We start from the raw sequence: 26,972 nt of genomic DNA, 5'->3' as shown, positions 1-26,972 counted from the left end.
TCTGGGCTTGTGTACAAGTGTGTGAAGGAGGCCAGCGTCCCAAAACTTGACCACATATTCATTGGTTTTTGCTCCGTTGGACACAAGGTTTCATGTCGCCTCTATTGGGCAGCCAGCCGAGAAAAAGGCACAAACACCAATAAATCCAAAATCCACTGAGACGTTGGAAACTTGTCTGGAAAGTTTGCAACTCTCGTTTTGAAAAAAAAAAAAAGGTTTTGTCAGGAAGTGGCAGGAGAGTTTGGATGCACACCACATCATGCAAACACTGAAACAACACAATGTGTCACAACACTAGGCTGGATTACAATGGATGAAAACATTATCAGGTTGTTGAAATTTCACAAGCAAGAACCACTTGAACTGAATCATGCACGATTCTCCCTGTCTTACCTTGGTCTTGTTTGGTGGTGGGGACGTGCGGGTCTTGTCACTCTGTTGGTGTGTGTTGGTGGGCGGGGAGTGTGTGCCCATGTTGCCCTGTGGGGGCAGACCCCCTCCATGCTTGGCCCCGGGGGACACCTGCATGGCGGCCAACTGAGCTGCATACAACTGCTGCAAGGTCAGACAGACAGGTAGAGGGAGACGGCCGCCGCAAAGTTGACAGGAGGCGAAAGAAGAAAAGGAGGAGAGAAAGAGGACAACATGAATAAATGAATACTTGAGAGCACACAAACAAAAAAGAAGATGCAGGCTAAAAAGCTCTAGAAGAAGAGGCCATTAGTGGGCCAGACTTTGTGTGACAGGGAGAGATGGAGAGGGACATCTTCTCTGTCAACCCCCCTCTCTCTCCACCTCCACCCCATGGGACATGTGCTAACAGCTTCTCTGGCGGTCCCAGAGATGGCTGTTGTCCCCTCCAGGTGCAACGTGGGAGCGGAGGAAAACATTCGGACTATCGAGGTCAGTCCAGAGAGCTGAGGTCACTCACAAGGTGAAACAAAGTGATGTTAGCGAGGGAAAAGAGAGCGAGAAATGTTTGGCAAGTGAAGCCAACAGGGCATTTGGCTGATGTTCTTCTGATGATAAGAATTGAATAGCTACTCAAACAACCATCATTTCTAATTATTTGTTTTCTCCGCTGCTGCAGGGACAGCAGAGCGTTCTCATTTCTGTCTTAAATTAATTTCCAATTAGAGGCATTCTGCTGCGTGTTTCTACACAGTATCACTTATACCAATCTTCGGCCAGATGCTGGAACCAAGAACAAAATCACAAAGGGAAGTAGTACCCATAAGCCTTCCTTCTCTGCTGCAGAATTCTATCCGCTGACTTTTATGTGGGCTAATACAAATCTCCAAGATGCCATTTTTCCTTCCTCGGAATTGTTCCTCTCTCCTCTGAAGAGCGGCCCAGCGCTTGTTTAGCGGGCAGTGACAGATGTGTTGCTTTTTGAATAGTTATAATTGTTATTATTTATTTCTGGTCTGGGGGGGGGGGGTTTCTGGAAGCAAACCATCTTTTTTTTTCTTTAGTTCAACTTCTGTCCTTCTGTTGATGCTTGGCTGCCGGCCACCGGCGTCAAACAAAGGCTGGCTTATGCAAATGGCCAAGGAAGAGATGCCGTCTTTGCTATTTCTCTCCCTCTGTTCACTTGTAACTCCCTCTATCAGTCCTGACAGCCACATTAGCTCCAGAATAAAGACATTCTTCGTCTTTATGTATCGCTATAACGACATTAAAAACAGCGGCACATCGATGCAGGAAGAAGTTACTTAAGGGGGAAAGTCAGATTTGAATATAGAATAATCCCTGTCAATCACATGCAACAACAAGTCTTAACTTTAGGCATGTCCTGCACTTAAAGGAATGTTGGACCAGAAAGTTCAATGAACTATACCAAAATGTTGATTTACTGATTTAACTTAAAATGTCTTTATAAGCCCGTCATCGTTTGTCTAATATCGGAAGAATTGTATTTCATGGTCTTTCAACTCTTCCTAAATTTATAAAATAAAAATATGTTCCAATCAATTTTTTTGAACATCCAATGTCCACCTATTACTCTCTCTCATATTCATTTCCACTTCCTTAGTAAATGAGATGAGCCAAACCAGCCTCTGTATGGTTCCAGAATTATTTTTCACTTGGCTTCTGGTAACTGTATTCATTATTCTGTGCGACTCTACACTCAACTATGATGAGTAACTTAAAGAATTCTTAAAATAAAGACTGAGCATTCTGGTTAAACTCTAGTTAACTCTCAAATACATATAAATATGGTTTGGTCTGTAACTTGGAGTTAGATATGTGAGACCCTCGTATGATAGAGTTCAGACAGACAATTTCAAATTCAATGTGCAAACTGCCGACTAGCAATACTCCCTGTTTTAATAGAAGGAAGAACTATTTTCTAAATTCCCCTTCGGACAGAAGATCAAGTGTGGTCAGACAATGTGGATCGGTCAAATTACTGTAAAATGAATTAGATTTCAATTAGACTGGACAGTAAAACTGCTACCTCTGCAGCCACTCATATTTGTAGATTACGAACAATGACGAGCAGACAGAGCTGTAGCTGGTGTAGGACCCAGTGGGAGATTAGTCATGCAACAAGCCACACAGATGAAGAGATCGCTGATATCAGTTGAGCCTCTGCTTACTCGATTGTCCTCCATTAGCTGCACTGAAGCTGCAGGAAGAAGGGGTTGCCCCTGTACCCACACTAGCCAGCCATTCCTTGACCAAAGAGAGACCCAAGGATGTGCATGCTGCAGCATGTGTGTATCCTGCCATATTCGGACCAGTGGTTCAAAGGCCTCTTTATTTGCTGAGTGAATTGTATTCCATCACAAGGCCAGCTCCTGTCACTCAAAGGCTGCTCAATGGGCCGACGAGCAGCGACGCACGCAAATACACACACATGCTCAGACACACTCAGTACAGAGGGCAGAGGCACTGTGGAGCATGCCCAGAGCATCGCCACAGCGACATGCATGTCAACAAACAGGAAGTGACAGCACTGAGCCTCCTGGGGTGACTTGAGGAGCACACACACACACAAACACACAGCTCAATGAGTGCAGGGGGCAAATGCAATTGTTGGTGGACGAGACGAAGGAATTTCAAATGTCAGTCACCATGCAGGCGTGTTGTCTTGTGTAAGTTTGTCACTGTGACGTTTACTTAATGTCAAATGCTTTTCAGTGACTGTTTCTGAAGTGTGTACGTGTGTCACTATCATCTAATCTTCAAGATTGGAGATACATGTGGGAGCAGCCACCTAAAAAGGTGCCTGAGAGGCTCTACTTATTGTCTCTCCTGAATGACTGAGCTCCTCAATCTTAGGGAGAACAAGGCACCCTGTAGAGGATTCTTCTAACATAGATTTGGCGACCATAGATTAGAGCAGGAACTAAGATGGACCGGTAATTTCAGAGCTTTGTCTTTTGGCTCAGCTCTTTCTCCACCTGTGTGAAGAGGAAGAAATGTACAGGTTGGAGGAGAGAAGATTGGAGCCACTAATTGTTATCAGCCCTGTGCCCATGTGAAGGAAAACCAACAAGAAGAGCTCACAACTGAGTGTTTTAAAAGAGCATGCAATAGGTCCAGTCCATGTGACATGTGTGAAAGCCGAGTCTTGTCGTCACGTTTATTCATTATTGATTCCACACTGCTATCACTAAAAAGCGTTTCCTTGCAACTCAATAAATTCAATCAGATATCAACACTGAAGCAAAATGACTTTTTTTTCCCATCCCAGATAAGCTTGTGTGGAGTGCTACATTGATTTCTAGATCACCTCGGACGAGCAGTTGTTTCCCTCTTGTTTTTGTGCCCATTATCCCCCGCCCCTCTTTTCCTGCCTGTCCGTTGTTGGTCCATCCATCCCTCCGGTGTACACTGTGGTAATCCAGGACAATATGTTCCAACATCTGCCTCTCCATATGATGCCTAAACCCACGCTGTTGACCCTCTTAAAACCGCACACATTTTCTCCTCCACACTTTACCTCTTTCCTCTCCATTTCCTCTGTTGATCCTTTTAACTGATCATCCTTCTAGGTTTCATCACTTCTTTACGGCAAATCTCTCCTTCAATCGTAACGGCGTCTCTCACTCACAGTCCATTTGTGTGATAATATCAATATTATTAAGGGTCAATTCAGAGCCAGATTAACATGCTCTAATGCACAATGTCTCACTCATCCCCGCAGATTAAGATGCTAAATGCCAAACTTGCACACGCGAAAGCTCGGGCAGCCTTGAAAAACATGAAGCTTTCAATGGCTGTGAAAGCTTCACTTTAGTGACAGAGGTATCATACGTAGAAAGGGCTTTAGATCATTAGAAGATTAGTATTATTTCTAAGAACTGCACTTCACTTAAAAGTGCTGCTGTTGAGATATTAAAAAAAAAGTTCCTTCTTTCTATGTTTACACTTTGATCCATGAGAGCAGCAGACCATTATCTCTGTCTGACGTCAAGCTTCACTTTTATTCCGATTGAGACGAAGACGCTAATTAACTAAAGACACGAGAGGATTAGATGTCACTTATATGTTTGCTGAGCTTTTTTTTATCGCTTATCTGAGTGGACATCAATGTGATCTGTGATACTGCTAGTGTGCTCACACTTAATCCACTGCTGGTCGTGGACAGCCAGGATTTTGAATGTACAGTCAAGACAGCCTGCATTTTAGATGGTGGACTGTGTGACCTCTGGGCTTCTACAAAAACAAGGCTTTTATCACTTCAAATTGGCAACGGTTGTACCAAGTGCCACTTCCAACTGCCTGTTTCTTATTCGAGCTGGGCGAGGCATCTTGTGAGGTTGTCTCTTCATACAGAACTGTGAGACACGTATCCATATGTGTTTCAGGAAAACCTTTTTCTATTATTTTCAAAGCCACTGTGTTGCCTTGGCAACCTATTAAGGCCTTAGCAAACTGCTACGTTCCCTCTCGGCCCCCCCAAAAAAATGACCCCCATCTCAAATGCAGGAGCGAGTGACAATCCCAAAGGAAATCCCACCACGCTGAGATGTTTGTCCTTGTGTTAGCCCACTGCAAATCTGTTCCTTCTCCGACAGAGCCTTAATCCCAACTTACTTATTTGTATGTGGGTGGGGGTGTGTGTTTGAGGGGATGATTGTAACAAAATCTGCACTTGTTGTCCCTGCTGTTGGGGACAAACATTCAATTTCAAGGTGGACAAAGCCAGATTTGGACTCATGGGAACATATGGACAGCTAGATTGAATTGCTGATAAGAAAAGCGTGGACATTATCCTCACAGAGTATCAAGCAAGTCTAAATCTAATCAGTGACAATGAAAAGTCTGTTCGCTGTGATAGAATTACATAGCTATCCCCTCCTCCGTTTACACCAAATCATATGGGACAGAAAGTTTTAGCTGACAGGTGCAATTGTTTTGCACTCACTTTGACACTAAACCCATATTTACCCACAATGCCAGGATTTTCCACTGCCATATGCAGCTGTTCTGGTTTCTCCAGTCTATTGCAGATATGCCTCTTATTTGAGAACAACTTCATCAGCGTTTTGATAGAAAGTGGAAGGTTGCCCACTAGTAGATGATAAGATGTGGTTCTCACCTGAAGTTGCAGGGGTCCCAGTCCTGGTGCGGCGGCGGCAGCGGCAGCCATTGTCGTGGGGATGAGTTGCAGCGGGTAAGGGTCACCTTTAAAAAAAAACAGCGGTTTCGCATTAGATGTTAGGAATTGTAATCTCGGCCACTAACATGGCGCTGTTCGCCCAGCCTTTCCTCTTTATGGCCCCCGTCAGCCCACCGTTGTCTGTCGCGTACCCTGGCCTCATCTACCACCTCCCACCTCCGCCACCTGAGTCTCTCTCTGCAGCTGTTAAAACCATCCTTTGTGTGAACTTGCAGTGGGGCCTTAATGAAAAGCCTGATTGTGCCCTCCCTCCTTAATACCCCTTGACAAAGAGCAGCAAGGTGAGGGGATTCTGATAAAGCTGGCCCTCGCGCCATAATTAAGGGCCGCCACTGCTGATCGCAGCTTTCTAATTTTTTCGACCTCAACTCAGTTTTGTTGAGTGCTGCTTTCACTCGCTTCTTTTCCTTGTTTTCTCTTTTTTTCTTCTTCAACCTAGTCTCCATGTGTCTTGTCTTGAGACAGGGCTGTTAAATTGAGCTGTGGATGGACAGCCAGTGTGAAGGGCGTGTGTGACCAGGTGCAGGGGAGTTGATGTTGTAATTACTCAGAAAGGTACGAGAGCCATGATTGTTGAGGGGCACAGTGATGGTCTTCTATTCATGTTAATAATTGATTGTGTTTATGTAGATTGCAAAGTTCAACGAGGGGGATTTCATAGGCCCTCTGCCCAAAATACACTGTCTGGAGGTTTTTATTGTGCTGCCATGTTGACCTTTGGGAACATTCCCAGGGGCTTAACCTACGGTTTCTCACTTGAACTTCTCAGCAGAGCGGTTAGCGTCTTGGCTTTATCTGAACTTCTGTTCAATCAAGTGTCCGAGCTTGGCAATAACCAGACTTTCCTCTCGGCATATTTTCCCATACATCTCTGCAGGCAGACATTCTTGTTTCCAGCGAAGAACAGAAGGGACAACATTTTTCTGTGTATTCTAGAAGATTGCTCTTTTCTTCTTGTTCCCTCAGACAAACGTTTGACGAGTGGATATTTATGACCCTCCTGGGGGTCAGTGTGACAAGAAGCTAGAAGGACAGATGAAAGCAAACATTTTGCACTTGGCATAGAGACAGCTTGAAGGGTCTCACTGTTACATGGAAGGAATTTAATATCTCATTAAATGACGGGTGAGATGTTAAAGTAAAGTGAGAGGAAATGTGATTCCTAGCTGTGACCTCTGAATCCACTCATAGCTGAACATATAATGCACATTCTAGCGGCAAGAGACGGAGAGATAAAAGGACAATCAAGCCGCAATATGAAAATGCTTTGACTATATTTGTCATAAACCTGCCAGGTATCCTTTTTTATATACCTCTTCTAATGTCTTGATATCAATAAAGCCTCTCCGGAAATAATGTTGCACATGTACTATTTAGAGCTCCGGTATGGATTTACATTGGCTCATTACAACTTTGAAAGTTGCCAGAGAGTTTTCTCAGGGGCAGAAAAGCTTGGCACAAAGTTCTGGTCCAGTAGGAGTTGGCGGAGGCAGTGAAAAGACAGGCCCACTACTTGATGGGGCTATTTAGGTGGGCAGTGGGTGTGGGTGAAGATGGCACTAATTAAAATGGACTGGACTTGTTTGGGAAGCTGTGAAACTGGAAAGAAGGCTGGCGGTGAAATTAAAACAAAAGGGGGGGAGGTGGTCTGTCGTGCACAAGTATATGTATCGCTGCGGCAGTATTCACATATCGACGATTGTGTCAATATTTGTCATTTTTCATGCTTGCAATATCACAAACCAAGTTTGGCTCGCCTGGACATTTATGATTGTGTGTGTGCGTGCACGCCATGTAAGTGTGGGCTATGTTGGAAGCATGTTCTGGCAGTGTCTCGTGTTAATGTGAGGAGAACCTGGGGCAGGTCACATTAGCACCCTCGCTCCCTCCCTGATTTTCAAACCCCCCCGTGGAGCATTTATTCTCAGCATCTACTGGCAAACGCCCATCTCTCTTACTCCTTCCTTCTCTCTTTCCCTGTCTCACTAACTCTCTCATGGTAAACAACACATTGCCACACAGCCGGAGCGTGATAGCCAAAAAAGCAACAACCCAAAAAAAAAAAAAAAAAAAAAAAATCTACCCGTACGCCTGGTTTCTGTCGCTATTATGCATCAAAAAATAGACAAGGAGATATGGCCAAATGGAGCGAGCAAAAAAGGAAGGATGGTGTGTAAACAGGAAGCATATATTTTGACTTTCTTATATTAGCAGATATTGTTGTAGTGATGAGCTTATCTTTTGGGAAACAATCCGTCTGCCTGTGTGAGAAACTTGTCCGATCTGGCCTGCCATGACGTGAATTCCTTTTAAAAATGATACTTACTGCAGCCGGGCTTGTAGTTGAACCCGGGGGGCATCAGGAAACCCTGCTGGGCGGCGGCCGCCGCCAGAGTCCTCTGGTCTGGAGGAAAGACTGGTATCATCAGTGGGGGCAGCTGGCCCTGGACCTGCTGAGAAAGCAGTGAGGAACGATGGGGGGAAAGGGATGAAGTCAAGAAAGGTGGTGGGATTGACAAAGAATGAAGAGAGAAGGCAAAAAAAGACAATCAGTATTGGTTCATTGATCAGTTGCCTAAACCTTTATAAAGATTTTTAAACCTATGCTAATACTTTTGAACCCTGATATTACACCTTCAATAGAAGGTTCTGCCTCCCTCTTACCAATACCTCAACCGCAGTCGTCCGACAACAACACACTCAAAGACTTAGCTCTCTCTACCCGCACGTCGGCAAAGAGCCACGCGACTTCACAAGGATTCCAGGATTTATAAAGGAGGAGCAGAAAAAAGCTTCTCCGATGGGTGGCTTTGGCAGAAGAGACAGGAGATGGAGATAGAGAAGGAGCGAGAGAGAGGGGGAGACAGACAGAGAGAGAAGTACGGGACAGATGGTTGCACTAAACAGCGATCTGCCAAAACTAACACACAAAGACTTGTGTGTGATGGACTGACTGACAGTTTGAGAGGAAGGATGGGGATAGATGATGGGAGGAAGCAAGGGGAGGAGAGGGAGAGTGGGAAAAAGGTGAGCAAGGGAGCTAAACAAGTCATCTTATCTCCTGGAAAGTCTGCTGACTTAAAAAAGGATGATGCCCAAAGTGTCTGCACAAATCTGTCAGTTTCACACATTTTGTTAACCTTAGAAGAAGTGAAGAAAAGTACTTTATAAAGCATTTTCCGTATTTATAAACTGACTTGTCAAACACTTTCTCGCACGCTCAGCTCAGAAATAGATGGATCGGTACAAGCTCCTTTAAAAGCTCAATTTCAACTTGCAAAATCACTCCATGTATGACCTTCGACATGAGTGTGAAGTTAGAAGAGACTTGCAACAGGACCTTCAGAAACTCAACAATTATTTTTCAAGGACAGACGTCTTATTACAGGGAACCACAATTGGATGGACGAGGAAATATCGTCATCTCTCTTTACAAGGTTGGACAATGCAAAATAGAAAAATAAAAAACAGCATGAACTAGGTGCTCCATGTTAACAATTTTAACTCTATTCTAAACTTCGCTTCAAATTTTGACTCGTACTTTTCTGCTTCAGATAACAATCAACCTGATTATGGTAGAATGGTGTAAGTTTTTGTTTTTTTGCCTGGTGGTAAAAGGGGGTCGGATTCTGATGTCTCTGTGCCCCTTGTCTGTGCTCTTGGCAATAGATATCATGGCCTACCATTTAATCTATTTGCCTTCTTGGCCAAAGTACAACAGATGGTTTGGCCAAAACCGGCTAAATCTCGATGCCCGCTCATGACCCTGGACCATGGTAAAGGTTGTAAAATGTCTATACTACTTAATGAGTAAACATCATTGACCAGGGGAAATCTTTTTCCATCAATTCCGAGTGTAAACTGTTGTCTCGACATCCGTTTTAAGATGCACTATTGGCTTCCTTATTTATTTTCATTGAGTGACAAGGACGCAGAAGAGGAAGATTTAGTGTGATGGACACAGCTGCTTAATAACTGTGATGCACCATCGCCTGCTTCTAGTGTTGTGACGATATGGTTACTGGAAGTGGATAAGACGGCGTCTTCGTACGGACGCACATATATCTGGTAAATACCTGTCCATGTGTGTGTGTGAACGTGTGTGTCATCCCTCCCCCGACTGCTGTCCCTGTGTGTCGGCTCGCGGCAGCCGGCAGCACTGTAATCAAACTATCAGCGCTCTGGGGAATTGTGCTCTCTTCAAGCGGCTTCCTCTCTTACACCAAAAACAATAATTACTCCAGCATTTTGGTTAACCATAAACCTTGTGCTTGCCTGCGTGTTGTGATCAGAAGGGAAAGGCGTTCCAGTGCGATGCTCGGACAGGACCCCCGCAGGGACGAATCACAGACAGAACAGTTCCGCTTTGCCTTTCAGGCCTAATTGGACATATGCTGGAGTGGAGCTGGCTGGAAATACTGTAATGTGCCGTAGGGAGAGGAGAGAGGTGGAGAATTTGGCTGGCTGAAAATAAGGGCCATACGATATGCAATTTAAGATAATAAGTATACATTTAAACATTACATTTCTGCTCTCAGATTAAGTTGGTGCTTGAGCTGGAACACCTTGGTTGCAAAAATTGATTGTGGGTCGGTGCAGAAGAAGGTGCGACCACATCCCACACACACATCCTCTGGATAGCTATCTGCGTTTATGACTTTATTTTTTTAAAGAGGCTCAATGATTTTATTTGTTCCTGCCCAAAAGTGTTGTTCAAATGACATTTTTGAGCATCAATGTGGTAAAACTGCAAAGCTGAGATATGTATTCTTATGGCTGCACCCATGTACATTTTGTTTTGTGATATTAATGAATTCCAATTTAGGTAAAACTCAATTTACTGCAAGTTACATCCATCCACTCGATTCATTTTAATTTTCTTCACAAGTGCAATACTACATAAAGTCAAGGTGCTTTAAACTTTGGTTGTAAACTTCAAAGTCCAGTTTCCTAATTTAAGTCCAACCATTCGCTAGAGCTGGTATTCACATGTATTTCTCTTTATAGGTTTACTCCAATTTAGCTGCGCTCAAGACGCAGTAACCTGTAACCCTGCCCCACTGACACTAAACTCATTTAGTCATTGCAATAATTCCAGGATATCAAGGGTCACCAGAATTTGAGCCTTTTGTCCAACAATCGCTATATTGGAGAATGTTTTACTCTATTGTGAATCACTTCACCAGAAGATCTTATTTATTTTGGGAATGCTTTTGAATTGACCCTTGTACATCTACAGGTGCTTTTTGTCTTTTTGTTTCACTCCATGGATAAAGAAAAAGCCTTCACACAGTCTTGACATCTATCAGCTTGTGCTGTGTAGCTGAGGAAGATCAAGGAAACTGAAAGAGAAAGGACAGAGAGACAAATGGAAAATCATTTTCTCCCATATGTTGCTGTTGTAGTAGTTTGAGTGTGTGTAACACCTGCTGAGCCGTGTACTGACACACAACTGCACAGACCTACACTGGCTGAAAACCAACCCAAGAGGCTGGGAACATGTGTCTGGCAGTAGCATTCAGCCTCGGAAAACAATGACCTATGACCTCAGCGCAATAAACAATTCTTCACAGTGGCACAATGACCTAATGTCTTGTGATTACCTACAGTTAGCGGCATGATGTGGTCTTAGTGAGACAGAACGTAAGAGACTTGTGGAGGAAAACAAAACAAAAGAGGAGCTTATGCGAGAAAGTGTGCGAGCATCTATCAGACGATCTCCAGATCTCACATAAAGGAAAAGGCACATCTGAAACAGCAGGCACTTTGGGGAAAACACACGCGCACACTTCAGCTCCTCTTCCACATCAATGTGAACATGAAAACCTACAACATCACACTGCGCCTACTGTAGACCGCCGACGTAGTGAGTCCTTTCTTTCTTTTTTTTTTCATCTAAAAACCTTCTCCTCTGCGTCCAAAAGGAGAAAATACAAACAAAACTCTCTAATCAGCAAGTGAGAAACAAAGATGGAAGAAGAATAAATTAAAGTTTTAATTTCCTGGAGAACTTTCACAGGGGTGAGACGCAAGTTCACCTTGGCGAGAGAAATTTTCTCAGGAAATAAACAGCAGACAGAGAAAGACGGATGAACGAGGGAAGGAGGAAGAGAGAGGGGAGCTGGATAATTGGCAGCAAGTCGAAGCTGCGTTCACCACGCGCCAGGCGGCACAGCTTGAACTTAAAGCTCCGCTGCGGCATAATGAAGATGTGGCCGCTAATTAACATATGGGGTGCGAAACAGGTTGGTTGGCATGCCGTGTGCTAAAAACTCCAAGGTAAAGTTATTATTGGGGAGTAATTAGCTCTATGAAGTTAATGCGCCGAACAATAGCTGCCAGCGCCGCACAATATGGCTCACATCTGAGCGCGCGAAAAATAGCTCCCGCTAAAGTGCAAGTCCCACAGCTAAAAATCTGTTGGCGACCATATGCTCGAAAAATTAATGCAAGACCTGCATGACCTAGCACTGAAGAGGGGACCGGCGAGCGACAGAACCATAAATTAATTTGCGCTATAAAAGCTTTTAATATTTGGAACTTTCTTCGGCTTCCTGAAAAGCGGGTGTTTGTGAGGCGGAGAGAGAGAGAGTCTCGGCGGAGAACGGCTGGTTGCAGTCCAGTTTACGAGTGTGTGCACATTAACACATAAAGTGTGTATGCGAAACACCAATTACATCGGTTGCTGTGTAATGGGAGTGATTAAACAATTACACAGGCAATTGGGTTAGCTCCTCAGTACAGAGGTGCGCTGTGATTACGTGTGGAGCGCTGATGTATGTGTGTACAAAAACTACATTGATGCCTTCCTTTGTGTTCTCACAAGAATGAAGAGGAATTCTCTTACACTCGTGTGCATACTCGGGTTCTGCTTGATCGTCAAGCTTTATCTGAATCCGAAGAGAAACAAACTCTTCATTGTTGCTTTGTATTTTTGTGGTAACAGCCTTGCGTTCAAGCCAAGGCTAAACTTGTGACTGAGTCAGGTACGGCTGATGATTCCACTGAGAGTTAAGAGATTTAGTGATGTAGCAGAGGCGTTTTTCCCTGTGTGAAAATGAATCTTTCAGCCAAATATTTTGGAATTAAACACATTTGGCTCTTGGTTTAAACTGCTGCTATAAAAAAAAATATCATTTCCATTAAAGTGATCCTAAACTGACACATTTTGCTTTAAATTGTACTGAAGTTACTGACTGAAAACAATTGTCTGTAACCAACAAAAAGTTGCAAATCTGTTTAAAGCTGCACTAGATTGAGCTTATTTTCATGGTTAGTTTCTGTGCATCGTCACAGAGAAGATCAGAACCAAACATGTGGAACATCAGAACCTAACATGTGACTGCATCAGGTATGAATCTAGCGAGTGTGTGTATGTGTCTGATTGAGTTACAGACCTGGGTAAACGTTAATGGAGAGCTTGTTAGCTGCTGTCGCCATGGCGTCTGGCCTCCTAAACCAGTCAAAGCATCAGGTGGTCTTGCCCATTTACCGCTTTTTCCCCCCTCTCCCACCTCAAGAGACAGTTTGAAGCAAGAAGCTCAGTGTGGAGGTTTAGGCGCACAACTGTTGTGTGTGTTTCACTTGAATGAGTTTGGATTCATTAGTGCGGACAGACTCATCCCTGTTTCAAACATATAGTGTGTGTGTGTGTGTGTGTGTGTGTGTGTGTGTGTGTGTGTGTGTGTGTGTGTGTGTGTGTGTGTGCCCTCTATTCTATGAAAATGTGTTCTCAAGGTAAAGCCCTGAGCCGCTTCGCAGGTGAACTCCTTTCATCCCCGACGCGCTTCCCCACTCGGCGGCCACGGTCGTCCTCAGCATCACCGAGGGGAGCCTCTCATAGACGAGTCATTTAATTAGAAAGAGAGGGAGACAAGAGGGAAAGCGAAGAGAAGTTTGAGGGAATGTGTTCCCATCTTGTAGCTTAACAAGAAGGCTCCTAGCAGGGGGGGCTGCAAGACATGTGTGTTCAAGTGTGTGCGTGAGTGTGGCAGGTATACATATTTATTTAGTTTTCCGCCACTCAACAGACCCTCTTGTAGGTATCCATTTTGTCTGAGATTTTTTTTCCAGCTTCTTATTTACAGTTGACTAAACTGTGTAATTTAAACTCAATGTTTTCAATGTTGCAGATTATTTATTTATACTAATGCTATGAGGAGCTGTATTGCTAACAAGCAGGCGTTACACCTTAACCAGATTGACTGACTTATCAATGGCAGATGGCCTTATAAAGGTAATAACGTTGTTATTATTTCATCATATCATATCATTTATTTCAATACACTCAGCAACCCCTGTCTTGAAATATAAATAAAATGTAGATAATTTACTGTACACTAATACACTATTTTAAAAATAGTCTTCTTGTATCTATCTCCTAACAGATCTGCTTATTTTTCTGTATTCTGAACTCTATCATTCTTTGTTAACATGTAAAACACTTGAACAATTTCACCTCGTCAATTTTGGCCCTCTTTGAAATAAAGTGTGGCGAACCCCTTATTGAGGCGATTTAATAGAAGTAAGTAGAGCTACCTCAATAGCAAGTTAGGGACGGTGTAGCACCTACTGTAGACCCACTGCTGTAGAGTTGAATTCCATTACATTCAAAGTAAAAGTGCCTTTACATTTATGAGTTTACAACACGCAAACTTTTGAGTTGAGACCCTCCTTACTTCCCGATCATGTGATACTTTATGAGTTATGCTTGTTTAAATATAATATAAACACACTTTTGTGTAAAGATAAAGTGACTACCCTCCTGACATTGAGTTACTAATGTGTGTTTTGTGTGTTAAAGTAAAGTCATTAGCTACAGTTTCCAGTGCCGTAAATAAACCAGCCGGACATTCCTCCTCCGCTCCGAGAGCATCCGAGGCCCTGGTACTGGGCACAGATCGTATTGCTTAATTTGGGTACCGGGTCGAGAGGAGACTGAAAAATATGAAACCGGATGCGGGGACAATAAATAATTTGTCCTCCTTTCAAAAAGGGATGTGTGTCACTCTCCTCTCTTTTTCATGAGCTTGATTATTCGTTTCATTTCATCACCTCTTCCAAGTGGACGGTTGAAAGCATTCTTCACAGGCCTTTGGGGGTTTGGGCCGAACAAAGCCAAGGACGCACACACACTCGCACACATAGATACAAGAAGGGACAGCTGAACTCAGCCTCGTTAGGGGGAAACGCAATCACAAGGGGCTTATCATACAGTCACAAAACACACACACACACACTCACACACCCCAACATATTGAACCTGGTGCCCTCGCTCTGGCAGGCCATTGTATTGTGGGATTGTGCGGACAATCTCTTCATGAATGATTAAGCAGTGCGTTTCTAGACCAAGTCTTTGATGATGAGTGTGTGTTTGATCGTCAGGCAGAGTGTGCTGCTCGCAATATGTGTGTGAAGCCATAGATTTACTACGTCTGCGCATACTTTGATGTGCATACGTGTGTGTTGTCCTCTCGCCCCTGTTGTCGCGGCCCTCGGCCTGCCCACAGCTGCCCCTTGCTTGTGAGAAACTATTGTTGGGCTGCTTCAATGGAGAGACGCTTGTTTGGGAAAAGGTTGCAAAGTCATGGGAAAAGCGAGCTTTGTCTCGGCGGGGTCGTGAGGGAGTGAATCATGAGCGGACGTGTTTATAGCTTAACACACACAGCTGCGGCAAACAGCGTACGCACAGGCTGAGAAGCGCACGCTGGAGAACAGAAACTTAGAATGTTCTCTCTTTCTTGTTTTTCACGATTGTCGAAAACAAAAGCGAACAATTCCTAATTTAACTAAACACAGCTGTTTTGCACAAAAACTTGGACACACACAAACACACGTCCCACCCACATGATATCACAAGGTCTCTTATCACATCAACTGTGTATGGCTAAACTCTTCAGGGAGAGGGAATGTGTGTGTGTGTGTGTGAGAGAGCGCACACTGTGTTGGACAGGGAGGTTTTTTTGTGTGATACAAAGCCCGCCATTCTTAGCTCAAAATTCTGTGTCATCTGCCTTTACAAAGGCCCGGGCTATTCCTTCCAAGCCACCTGGACTAGCATAGAGACTCCAGTGTCACCCTTTCTAGAGACTTCCACACATCCCGCATTAATATATACCCGCATTTATACCCGCATTAATTTCACTTAATAGTTCATTGTATTAAAAGTCACTTGGGACTTGTAGCTGTTCTAAACGTCTGTCTGTGAGATTAATAAAGTATCTATGTAGCGATCAATCCATCTAAAGCCGCCATTGAGGCTTCTGTTGCACGTTTGTTTGTTTCTCTGTTCTCTTTAGTGCATCGGAGATGAAAAGCTGCAGATGAACTCTTCTGGGTTTGAGGTACTTAGCAAGAAACAGATGATCAAGTATGGAATCTTGGTCTCTCCTTTTAAAGTGAGGACATTATGTGATGAACTTATTTACAAGAAAATCATCAGTGGCTCTTTTTCAGGGGACAAAGAAATGTGTTAAAGCCTTTTATTTCATAAAGATGGCACGTCATCTGATGGAGAGAGAAAAATAACCTTTTGTCTTCAGTACAAATGAGGGACTCTGTAATGCCGGCTACATTTAGATAGTACTGCAACAGTCAAGCTTGTCAGCTTACTCAAACTATTATATAACTTTATAAATAATATTAACTTCTATCATTGTCAGGATGAGGGACTTACTGCATCTTGGAGAGGAAGAATTTAACTTTTGAAACATGTGAGTGAGTCAGGAGAGTTGAGTTTCACGTTAGTTGCTTTTTAAGGGATTGACAAATCAGAGCAAACCTCAAGTGCAAGTGCATTTGAAACAATAAAAATAGTCATGTGTCCTAAAACCAAAAAATTACAATCCACCTGTAAACATGTTTGATTGGCAAGTGTTGAAACAATCACAGTTTGCACAAAATAACTACACAATCAACAATTCAACACACACTCAAACTTTGATTTCTGCTATGAATCATTTTCCTGGCGCAAGTTTTCTGATTTGTCTGACCACGGTTGTGTGATTACGCTTGCTGGAGGAGGGTCTGCCTCATAATGCACGACAAATCATTCATGTTGCACTGCAGACTCACAAACTTGCACAAAGAGTCCCTCACCTGGATTTGCTGCTGCAGGAGGTTGATTTTGTGTTGCTGCTGCAGGAGCTGCTGCTGTTGCCGTGCAATCTGAGGAAAGAATGCAAAATATGTTAATAGAATGTTCAGAATGTGTGTTTTCATGAGTGTGGGAAGGGCCTCTGGGAAATGCAACACATCTGCAGGTCTCAGAGGCCCCGGTTGGGCGACAGAGGGTCGATGCCCTGCTGTAAAATATTAAAGAGCTCGTCTCATCTGTGCTCAGCTTACAGTCAAATGGTCAATGTTGCCACGGCGACATACTTATAGAGACAGAGTAGCGATAAATCCATGGAATCGTCCTTTTTTTTTTACATTCCGAACAAGATGCAGATTAAAAACAGTAATCTGTGTGACACCAATACATCTGGAAACTCATGTGCTTGTTCCTCGTCTCCTGGGATTATCATGAAACACTTCATTCAAAGTCATTTCCTCTTTTTTTCATTGATATTGGAATCCACTCATCCATTTTGTCTAATCTTGCGATAATGACTTATGCGACTCGCGCAGTAGTCATTGTTCTTTTGTTATAATTGTTGCGAGAAAACACACAACAAAAGAGGACATGCTGAAGATGCTCGGCAATCTTTGTTTGCTCACGGTGCTGACTCCAGTGTAGTTCACGCTGTTTGTTGATGGAAAGGCAGCCAAAGACACTTGTGCGTCTGACCGTGTGAACATTGCTCAAAATTTCTTTTATTTTTGTTTGTACAAGTCAGTTAAAGGAACACTAGACATGTCCTTTTATTAATCTATAATTAACCGGAAATCAATCAATACATTATATTTAAGATCCCCAAACAATACTAAATGTTGATATGCAAAGCGAGTGCATTGCAAAATGAGGGACGATTCTAGAATTGAAAAACCTGAACAACTGTTGGCTCAAGTCAAACAAAAAACAACATAAAATAATTAAAACACTGTTTGTTCCTCTTAGTTATTGTTGAACACTAAAGCAGATTTCTTTCAACTTACAAAGAGGAAGTACGTCTTTTATTCTTTTATATTTTTATTTTTTATTAAAAAATGACTTATCTAACAGATGCAATCTTGATTTTGCTGTATCCACACACAAATGGATGATAATTGTAAAAGCTGGAAACGTTTTCTTTACCTGGTCTTGCTGCTGTTTAGCCAGTTCCATCTGTTGCCGCTGCTTCTCCATCTGTGAGGCGGCCAATTTCTTTTGCTCCTCGTGCGCCGCCAGGAGCTGCTCCCTCAGGCTGCTCAACTGGCCGATCATGCCCATAAGCTGGCGCTCTTTCTCCGCCAAACTGTCTGGGGTACCTAGAGCGAGAGAGGGGACTGGTGAGGGTCAAAGGTGAGGCTGCTGTGCTTTGAAGAAAATCTGGAGTGAAGTTACGCTGCTAACATTCTGTCATCCGTTGGAGAGAAACTTTTCTGTGTGTGTTTTGGACACAAGCTCGGCGGCTTGCGAGTGTTGGTGGCGTGGAGAAACTGAGAAAGTTAAAAGCTGTTCAGGACGAGCTGTGTCAGACTTCTCCAAGATTTTCTAGTTTTCAAGACTGTAAACAAGATGCTCCGAGTGCTGGTGGGAGTTGGTCAGTATTCAGTCACACTCTGCCCCTGCGCTATAGTCTGTGCTGTCGTGTCGCCTGATCATGTTTGGAAAGCAAAAATTCAGATTTTCTCTTGTCTTTGTCATCCATCTTTTATGGATAGAGGATTTCCCACCAGTACACATAGCCAAGAATCATTTGGAAGGCATTTTCTTACCAAAGAAAATCAGTTCATATATTGAAATACATGTTATTTATCAAAGCAGATTTCTAAGAGAAATTGTTGGGGATCATTGTCCTTCCTACTACTCAGTGGCAGCACAAACACAAACCTTGTCTTTGCATCATCAACACGAAGCACGAGGTTTGTTATTTAGTCTTTTATTCTTGAAGGCTCAGTCTATTCTAATAATTTACCTTTCAATTCAATATCAGTTTTACTTTCATTGGGAGTCTCTGTTTAATTATTGACATCGATAATATATGTCCCTTATCTTAACATGCTTACATTATCTTAACTTGGTTTAGATGGTTGCGGTTTTATAAAACATTGTTTTGTTGTTGGGACTAAAATAAAGACGTCAAGAATTCCTTCTCCCCAGAAGCTATTTTGGAGGAATATCAATGTGTTACTGAATCTGCTGAGAGACCCGATCCCGGGTCTACCCTTGGGCCTCCACCCAGTAGCCAGGAACACCTTAGTTAAAAGAACCGAATCACTTGATAGGTTTGCTTAAAAAAAAAATTACATTTAATTTGTATGTCAAGCTATTTTGTGTGTGTGCTTAAGTGTTAAATTCATTTAACCTTTTACAACCTAGAATTCATATTAGATATAGAGTCGTTGAACTCGAGGGGACAAAAATGTCTTCTTCTCTGTGAGAGTTTAACGGCTGTCCAGAGGCCACTCAGGATTGCGGGGTCAGAGGTCAGAAGCATGAAGCTGAAAAGCATAAATGTGAGCAACAACAAAGCGGCGTAAATCTCTCCGTGGCTTGTTGGTGCGGCTAATATATGACCGGGTTGGGGGATCTGGACAGTGGGGGGGGTCGAGTTTGGGAAAAGAGATTCGTGCTCGGGAGACGTAAAACCAGATGTTGCCTTATTGCTTTGGTGATTCAGACCACATCTATCACTGCTGCTACGGGCGTCACTGATAAGAGAGAAGAACTGGCGCGGATGAGATTTGTCATATACGCCGAAGCAACAAAGCCGGGCCAAGTTTCGTATGTTTGACAAACAGAGTTAAGCCTCCGCCAGGTTTAAAAATTTACATAGCTCGCTGTGTCTATATTTATTTCACTAGCGCTCATTTTGGGTACATTGGAGGATCGGCGGGAGAGAAGAGCGCCGGAGAGAGAGGAAGCAGGAGAGGAGGAGAGAAGGAAAGTATGTCTGGTCTGTGTTTACCCTGCAGTCAGCCAACCTTCTGCTCACATTTAGCATTGTCTGACCCTTGACCCCTTAGATCCTGACATACCAGCTCCATTACCATTGCGCGGGGACACACACTCACGCACACACTTATGTACACAAACACACCTCCACACAAGGCCTAAATCATTCAACAGGATGTAGTTAGAGGGAGGCACACGGAGGCACAATCAGTGTGTGTGTTTGTGCGAGCGCTCATGTCTGGTCATTTGCAGCAGGCTTCGTGGCTTCGTCGCCCGTGTGTGTGTGCACGCATGCGGGTGCACGCACGAGTGTGTGCGAGTGGACTACAATCCCCCATTGTTCTTCAGCTGCTACCTTTAACAGGGCCACATTCCTGCACCAGTCAAACCAGATGAGGAAGAGAGGAAGGGGGTAACGAAAGGGAGAAGGGGGCTAGAGGTAGTCTAAAGGGGGATGTGAAGAAGTCCAAGAATGGAGGAGGTTAAGACTACGAGCCACAGTTCCTGACCTGGCCTTTGACCACTCGGGAAGGTGAGAGCCATCCATTTGTCCTCTCGGTTGGTAGCCGCCACCTCTCCCGCTGCCCACCGACACCCGGGCCCCCCTTCTCCAGCCCTTTCTCCTTCTCCTCACTTCCCCCTGAGCTCCTTCAACCCGCCAACAATGAACAATAAAGGCAACTGTCGGGTGCACTGGCCACTGGAAAAATAAACACGCCGCTGTCCTAACTCACAGACCCACCTTTGTCAGGCCAGAAAAACAGAGAAACATGTGTGTGTGAGAGCCAGCTAGCGCATGTGTGTGTGTGCATAGCCAAAGCTGACCAAGACAAGAAAGAGCCCTGTGTTGAAAACTGTTCAAGTCGTGGTGAAGGGAGCGCAGAGGAAGGAGGTGAAGTTAAAGTAAGATGGGGGTTGTAAAGGTGAAATGATGGATCAAAGGAGTCTTTATTATTTCCCTCCGAGCACACGTTACACACACGCCATTGCACCCCCACTCAGTGGGTCACTAACAAACAGTGTTTTTTTAGTGATTGATGTGTCGATATAAGCGGCAGACGTCAACATGCTTACTCTACACTGCTTCCACTCTTCTTTACGGACTGAACCGGAATATATTTCCACTCAATCAGCTTCTGGTAGAGAAAGCAATGGAGTTGCTGATAGAAAACAGGTGTGTTAATGGCTTCAGTCTGAAATTACTTTTTATTTTTGACCGTGTTTTTAAAGAACAGGCACATGTTTACAGTAGCAAATATGTAACAAAACACTTCCCTCGCCCACATAATAACTGTCTGGTTACACGTTCTTGATGTATCCTCTAGATTCTCATCCGTGTTCTTCTGAATATGTCGCGCAAAAGCTTTAACTTTCGCAAGTTATCCGTGAGCATGTGGACAATAAAGTCCTTCTCAAAGTGGACTAAATCACGTACTAACACACAATTTCATTTGAGCCAGACTCTTGAGACACCTGCTTAGTAAGTTTTCCTCGCAAGCTGTTCTCAACCCTCCCTTCAGCTGTGGATGTTTTGTCAGCAAACTCCAGCTCCTGCGCGATCCCAGATTTACTTTTCTCTCCCACTCTCATTTACACTCTTAGTATTTCCATGGCCGCGCCATAAATCAGCGCGCGTCTGCTCGTTTCCTCAGCCCGATGCGAGGCAGGCAGGCGGATCGATAAGTGGTTTCCTCTGTCGGTTTACACACATTCCTCCCGAGGCTGATTGCCGCCTGCCGAAACCCATCCGATCCACGGACTCCCTCTCTCTCTCGCACACATGGTAATTAACCAATTTGTAACAATGTAATACTTGTCACCGTGTTTCTGCCGCTAATTAATGACCCCTGCTACATTGATAACTCCCCGTAGGAAGAGGGAGGAGAGCCAAGTCTGGAGCCGAGAAAAGGTGCCGCTGAACACTTGAAGGAAACGCTGGGTTCTTGTGGCGGGAGCGAACGGTAAAGTTACAGCCGAAGGAATGAGAATGAAAGTAATGACTCCGGGTCGTTAAGTAACTAATAATTACAGTAAGTGGGTGGATTACACTCAACCTTAAGTGTTTACAGTACAGATGTTTCCAGTTACTCTGGTTTATGTCATTAGCTTGGCTGCGGGGGGGAAGCCGGTGAAATGGGAAACTGAACAGCGTTAACGTCACACGCGTAAGTACCTGTGCTCACGATCCCAGCCTACTTGTTTATTCTGCTGGTGCTTTTGCTACAACAATGATCGCTATAAGCTCCGGATTCATGTTTGTTCTCAGCTCATTTATTTGATGACTCAGAGACACTCGATGGTCCTTGTGAGGTAAAGAAATACTTCAAGAATACAGTGTGTGTCATGGACATGTGCGAGATGAGTCATCAGAAGGAACACATCCGATATCCAACGCCCACTTATACAATAAGACAAAAGTATCGACACTATTTCATCAACTACTGCTGTAGAAAGATGTTTAATCTTCTACTTCTTGAAAGGAATCTGTGGTCTCTGGATACCCTAAACAACTCTGAGAGTAGGGAAGACTTGGGACAAGCTGGAGAAACATTGTGTCTCAGTTGCTAGATAGATGCCTGCACATACATATCTGGAGCTTCTCTGGTGTGCCTCTCTATCAGCCATCATGAGTGTTTCAATAAGCCACATAAAGCCTTTCACCAACATTGCCTCTCAATAATGCAGCGGCAGGTGACGGCTCCAAATCACTTTGTAGCCCTCAAAAAGCTCTTCAGTGGAACTCCGATGGGGGGGAAAAAGTCAAGCGACAGTAAATGGCAGCGCAGCAAATGTAAATGATGCTCTGTACATTTCTGGCTTTTATCCTAATAAGATACATTGTTATGTAAGACAAGTGTTTGACTCTTAAATGGATTCAATGAGGCAGACACACTGATTTACGAACACACACACGACATTTCTGCCCAGCTGTTGATGTACCAAGCGGGATGTCACTACGCAGAAATGTCAACACAGCAGGCAGCTGGGAAAAAGCAGGTTTGATCAATACCATTCCCCCCCGCTCTCCCTGCTACTCCGAAAACCCCTTTGATTACATTTTCCTCCACTTCCTAATGAAGCTCCGTCACTGAAACAGAAGCATCCCTCTGTTGTGGTGCGGAAAGATGGGCATTCTGTCACTTCTCCAGGCTTTGTGGTTTCCATTCCGGTCAACGTGCTTGAGTGATTGATGCAAAGTTGAATCAAATTGTGATGGACTGCTCTTATAGTTCTGTGTCAAAGTCTGCTACTTGTCAACCCAGACTCATACATCTTTCTATTTTTTTTAGTTGATTTAAACCCCAGACCTTTCCTCTCTCTACCCTCAGCTGGATTCTTCTAATGCTTCTTGTTAAAGTGTGAATGAACACTTTCAAGATACATATATGTACATACATACATACGTATATACATTTAGTCCAGTGATGTCGCATCAAGCCATAACTGAACCAATTGGATATTTTCAATGAGGTTCTAATCTGAGTCTCTCCTGGATGACATTATTATTATTATTATATTATAATAATATTATATTATTATAACTATTAAAAAACATGTTAGAAATTTAAAGAATAATTGTATTTTGCCAATGTTAATTACATTTGTTTTGATTTCTTTGACCATTATCACTATTACTTATTCCTTAAAATCCATGCCACACTATTAACTGCTGAGACATCACATAAAACATTATGGCATTGTTAGTCTCTTTTCTAATAAAGCTATTTTTCTTTGGAAGGACACCAGTTTATTGAGTTACAGAAAAGAATGATCATATGACGGCCTAGACCAGTGCTTACTTTTTCTTGTCTCTGTTTTAGAAATGTTCCCAACCCTTAGTCTGCATGAGGATGAGTAGAAAGTGTATGTAATATGAATTTTGGTTGAACTATGACTTTACAAATCAACTCCTCAATGGGATCAACAGCCACAAAAAAAGCTCTTTAAAGTGACGTCAGGACTGGGCCCCAGAGAAGCTTCCACATATCTGATGACCTGAACAGTATATATAAAATAATGAAATTGATTGTTTTCTTTGAAGAAAATGCGATATTTCACTTCTTTTTTTTCTTTTTTTTTAATATGACATCTCAAACTCAAATTCTTATAACTGTAGACCTTGGTTGTAATATCTGAATTATAATCAGACTATGTTAGTTCAGTTAAGTGATTGTCTTGTTTCACTTCGATCAGATGTTGAAGCATACCTTTGATTTCTCCAATGTGCCCTGAGCCCATGGCCAAAAGTTTATCCTTCCAATCCTTTGACAGCAGCCTCTCAATGCTGGGGGGCTCTGTTTTTGGAAAAATAGGGGACAGGGGGGAGAGAGAGAGAGAGAGAGAGAGAGAGAGAGAGAGAGAGAGAGAGAGAGAGAGCGGGAGACAGAGAGAGGGAGAGAAGGGATTCAGTCGGTTGGCCAACACGACAATAAAGCTCATTTAAAGTCCATTTGCTGTAATAAAGGCAGCGGCAGCTCAGCCTAATGGCCGCATCAGCAGGAGAGAGAGGGAGCAAGGGAGAGAAAGGTGGAAAGAGAGAAGCTGATAATCGAAAGAAGGGGGGGATCTGAGGAACAAAAACAAGTGAGCAAAAAGAGTGAGAGAGCGAGAGAGCCAACGCAAGATAAAGAGAAAGACAAGTGGAGCGGAGAGGGAGAGAAAGAGGGAGGCTTTTTCCCTCTCACCTGCTGCTAGAGAATCATTAGCCCTGTGGGCCCTGAGACAAAGAGGGCCTTAATGCACCCGCCACAATGGACACATTATCAGCCAGCGCTTTGTTTTCAACACACATGTGCACACACACACGCACCAGCAGGATCGCTAATTACTATCCTGACTGTGGTTTACGCATGTTTGCGCGCACGCTCGGTGGGACAAATGGAAATGTCACACAAGAGGGCACGTCGAGATGCGAGAGTCCACATGTATGGATGGACTCTGGTGTCGCTCACACTGCACTGTTATGGACTCGGACAAAAAAGGAAGTAGTCATCAGACAAAGACAGCGAAGAGAGTCTTTCATTTACTGGCAGGCATCTGCAGACGAGGCCCGACTGAAGGAGAGGTTTTACTCTCTGAGTGCGGAGATTAACCCCGTCAGCCAACGCAAACACACTCACTCGGATGCACAAACACCCGCAGAACAAACATGCACAACACATACACTTGAAGGCAACCATTGCATTATACACACTGGTGACTGCTGACGGCAGCTGGAAAGTTTGTTTGTCACTGGATTATTATTTTTCTTAGCATTAAGTGGAATGACAGGAGTGATTTCAGCAAGAGAACGACTTAATCTGGCTGGTTGGAGACAGCCTGCCTGTAAACACACACGGTCAGATGGAAAAACTCTAATACCTTCCATGGAGAGCGAAGTTGTCCTGCGCGGAGAACAGCTTAGCTTCTTCATACAGACCCTGGCAAACTAACCCAACTACTCCTGTCATCGTTTCAAATGCCTCTTTTCCTCCTTCTGCCTCTCTCGTCCGCACAGACACGGAACATCTTTGTCAACGCTCTTGTCCCGACTGAGGTGGTTTCACATCTACCAGTGCAAATAGTCTTCCATTTGCTGTAGTCGTATACGGTTTTCCAGCGGATTATTCAAGTTGTTTTGATGTTTAAAGAGGTATTCCGTGTTCTCCTGAAAATGTCATCGATTAATAGAAGTCTTTGGATCGCACGTATTTTGAGATTAAAAAAGAGCAATTACAATTTCACTGAAAGTCAACTGTTTTATAGGGTTTTAGCAACACAAATAGAAAAAAAACAACAAATACAACTAACTTAATAGGCCACAAGTATTTATCAGCTAAGTTAACTATGAATGGATTTAAAGTTTAACCATGTTTTATACTTGGTTTTTAACGATATTTGAGTCCTTGATTCCTTTTGTATCAGTGCTGAAGATCAAACTTTATTCTGCAATCTCCACTGAGGCTGTTCTGATACTGGATTGTCTTTGCGTAGGTGATGGAGGGTGAGAAGACGCAGCAGAAGAAAGTGAAATTGAACCTCCTTAAGTGCAATAATATTATATTCCTTTGGTTTCGTGAGACAGCATTTGTATGAAATTCTACAGTCGGTTTACCTTCAAAACAAACATACAAACAATCAATGCTGAACTTTAACCGGCTCACATCACGCTCCTTTCTTTTCTTGCTTTATTTTCTGGAATACTGCATCCCTCCCATGCCCTGTCCTCGCATCTATTTTCCGCACAGTTATTCAACAACCAAGTTTCACTGTCCCTGAGATGCCCTCCGTGCTTTCTGTCAGCAGCGCCTGTAGCCTCGGGGGAACAGGTTAGCAGACAAGTGGGATGAAGGTAGGGTTGATGAAGGAGGGGACTGGAGGGAGCTTGCGTAGAAAGAGGGAGAAGATCGGAATAAAGCTCCTGTGTTATTTTTCCCGTGACAGCTGTCTCACCATCACCCCAACAGGTGCTATTAGCCCCTGGCGCTCCCTTTCTCTCTCTCTCCTTCTCTTGGAGTCCCTCACTCCCTCCGCCCCCCCCTCTTTTCCTCAACAATGACAGAGGCTTTTAAGCCAAAGAGCTTTGACAAGTGAGAGGGAACAACAAATGGCAGCGTCGCCTGCTCCCTCTCCACTGCACTCCCTCTTCTGTCTCCATCTCCTAGTTATTATTTTTATTTATTAACAGGGCTGCAGCCATTGTCCCAAGTGACAGGCCAGGGCCACTTTAACTATTAATAAAAGCCAAGAGGCTTTTTCATTGTGCTGCGCAAGGCACTACAGGAAGATGCTGGCGAGGAGACGAGTGTGGAGCTGCTGAGAGCATCCCAAGACGTTGATTGATGTCGTGGACCACGAGTGTCCCGGACACGGAGACAGTCACCTTTACATCGTTTTACTGCCACCGTCTCTGTCACGCATGCTAGCAGTCATCGTGACGGGAAGGTGCCGCCCAGCCGTACCGAGAAGTAATGTTTTATAGATCTTTTTCCTGGATCTGGAGGTCATATCTTGTGTTTGATAGACTGTTTGAAGGGTTTGAGTAGCACATCATTTGAACTCTGACACAGTGACCACACGGAGTTCATTGATATTATCCTTCTTCCTCTGATAAAATATATTTCATCTATAAATCAGACAGGTTTTCCCTCTTTCTGCAACCTTTGAAACTTACAACAAAGTGAAATAAAGATGTTGGTGGGAGCAATGTGCCTCTTCTGTTTATTTGCATCGGAAAAGGAAGTGTTTACAACTGAAACTTATCACTTCATCTGATGTCATTTTTTTTTTACCTCTCGTGATCATTATTCTTTAGATAAA

At 43.6% G+C, this 26,972-nt stretch overlaps 1 protein-coding gene across 12 annotated transcripts in view; it reads right to left on the bottom strand.

The window, feature by feature from the left end:
• The window catches only part of sox5 (SRY-box transcription factor 5), a 74,680-nt gene that overhangs the window by 16,796 nt on the left and 30,912 nt on the right, over nt 1-26,972 (bottom strand). For 6 of the 12 annotated variants that reach the window (XM_087787854.1, XM_087787863.1, XM_087787852.1 and 3 more), the window contains exons 4-9: nt 23,882-23,968; nt 17,871-18,043; nt 16,733-16,801; nt 7,962-8,088; nt 5,555-5,640; nt 394-555 (exon numbers count right to left, since the gene is read on the bottom strand). In XM_087787854.1, coding sequence (XP_087643980.1) covers nt 394-555; nt 5,555-5,640; nt 7,962-8,088; nt 16,733-16,801; nt 17,871-18,043; nt 23,882-23,968 — 704 coding nt within the window. The remainder of the gene's footprint in view (nt 1-393; nt 556-5,554; nt 5,641-7,961; nt 8,089-16,732; nt 16,802-17,870; nt 18,044-23,881; nt 23,969-26,972) is intronic. The other 6 variants (XM_087787855.1, XM_087787862.1, XM_087787856.1 and 3 more) reach the window with 4 other exon arrangements.

The sequence above is a fragment of the Callionymus lyra genome, chromosome 3, assembly GCF_982586985.1.
Source record: "Callionymus lyra chromosome 3, fCalLyr1.hap1.1, whole genome shotgun sequence".
Taxonomy (NCBI): Eukaryota; Metazoa; Chordata; class Actinopteri; order Syngnathiformes; family Callionymidae; genus Callionymus; species Callionymus lyra.
This window is presented reverse-complemented; position numbering and strand designations above follow the sequence as displayed.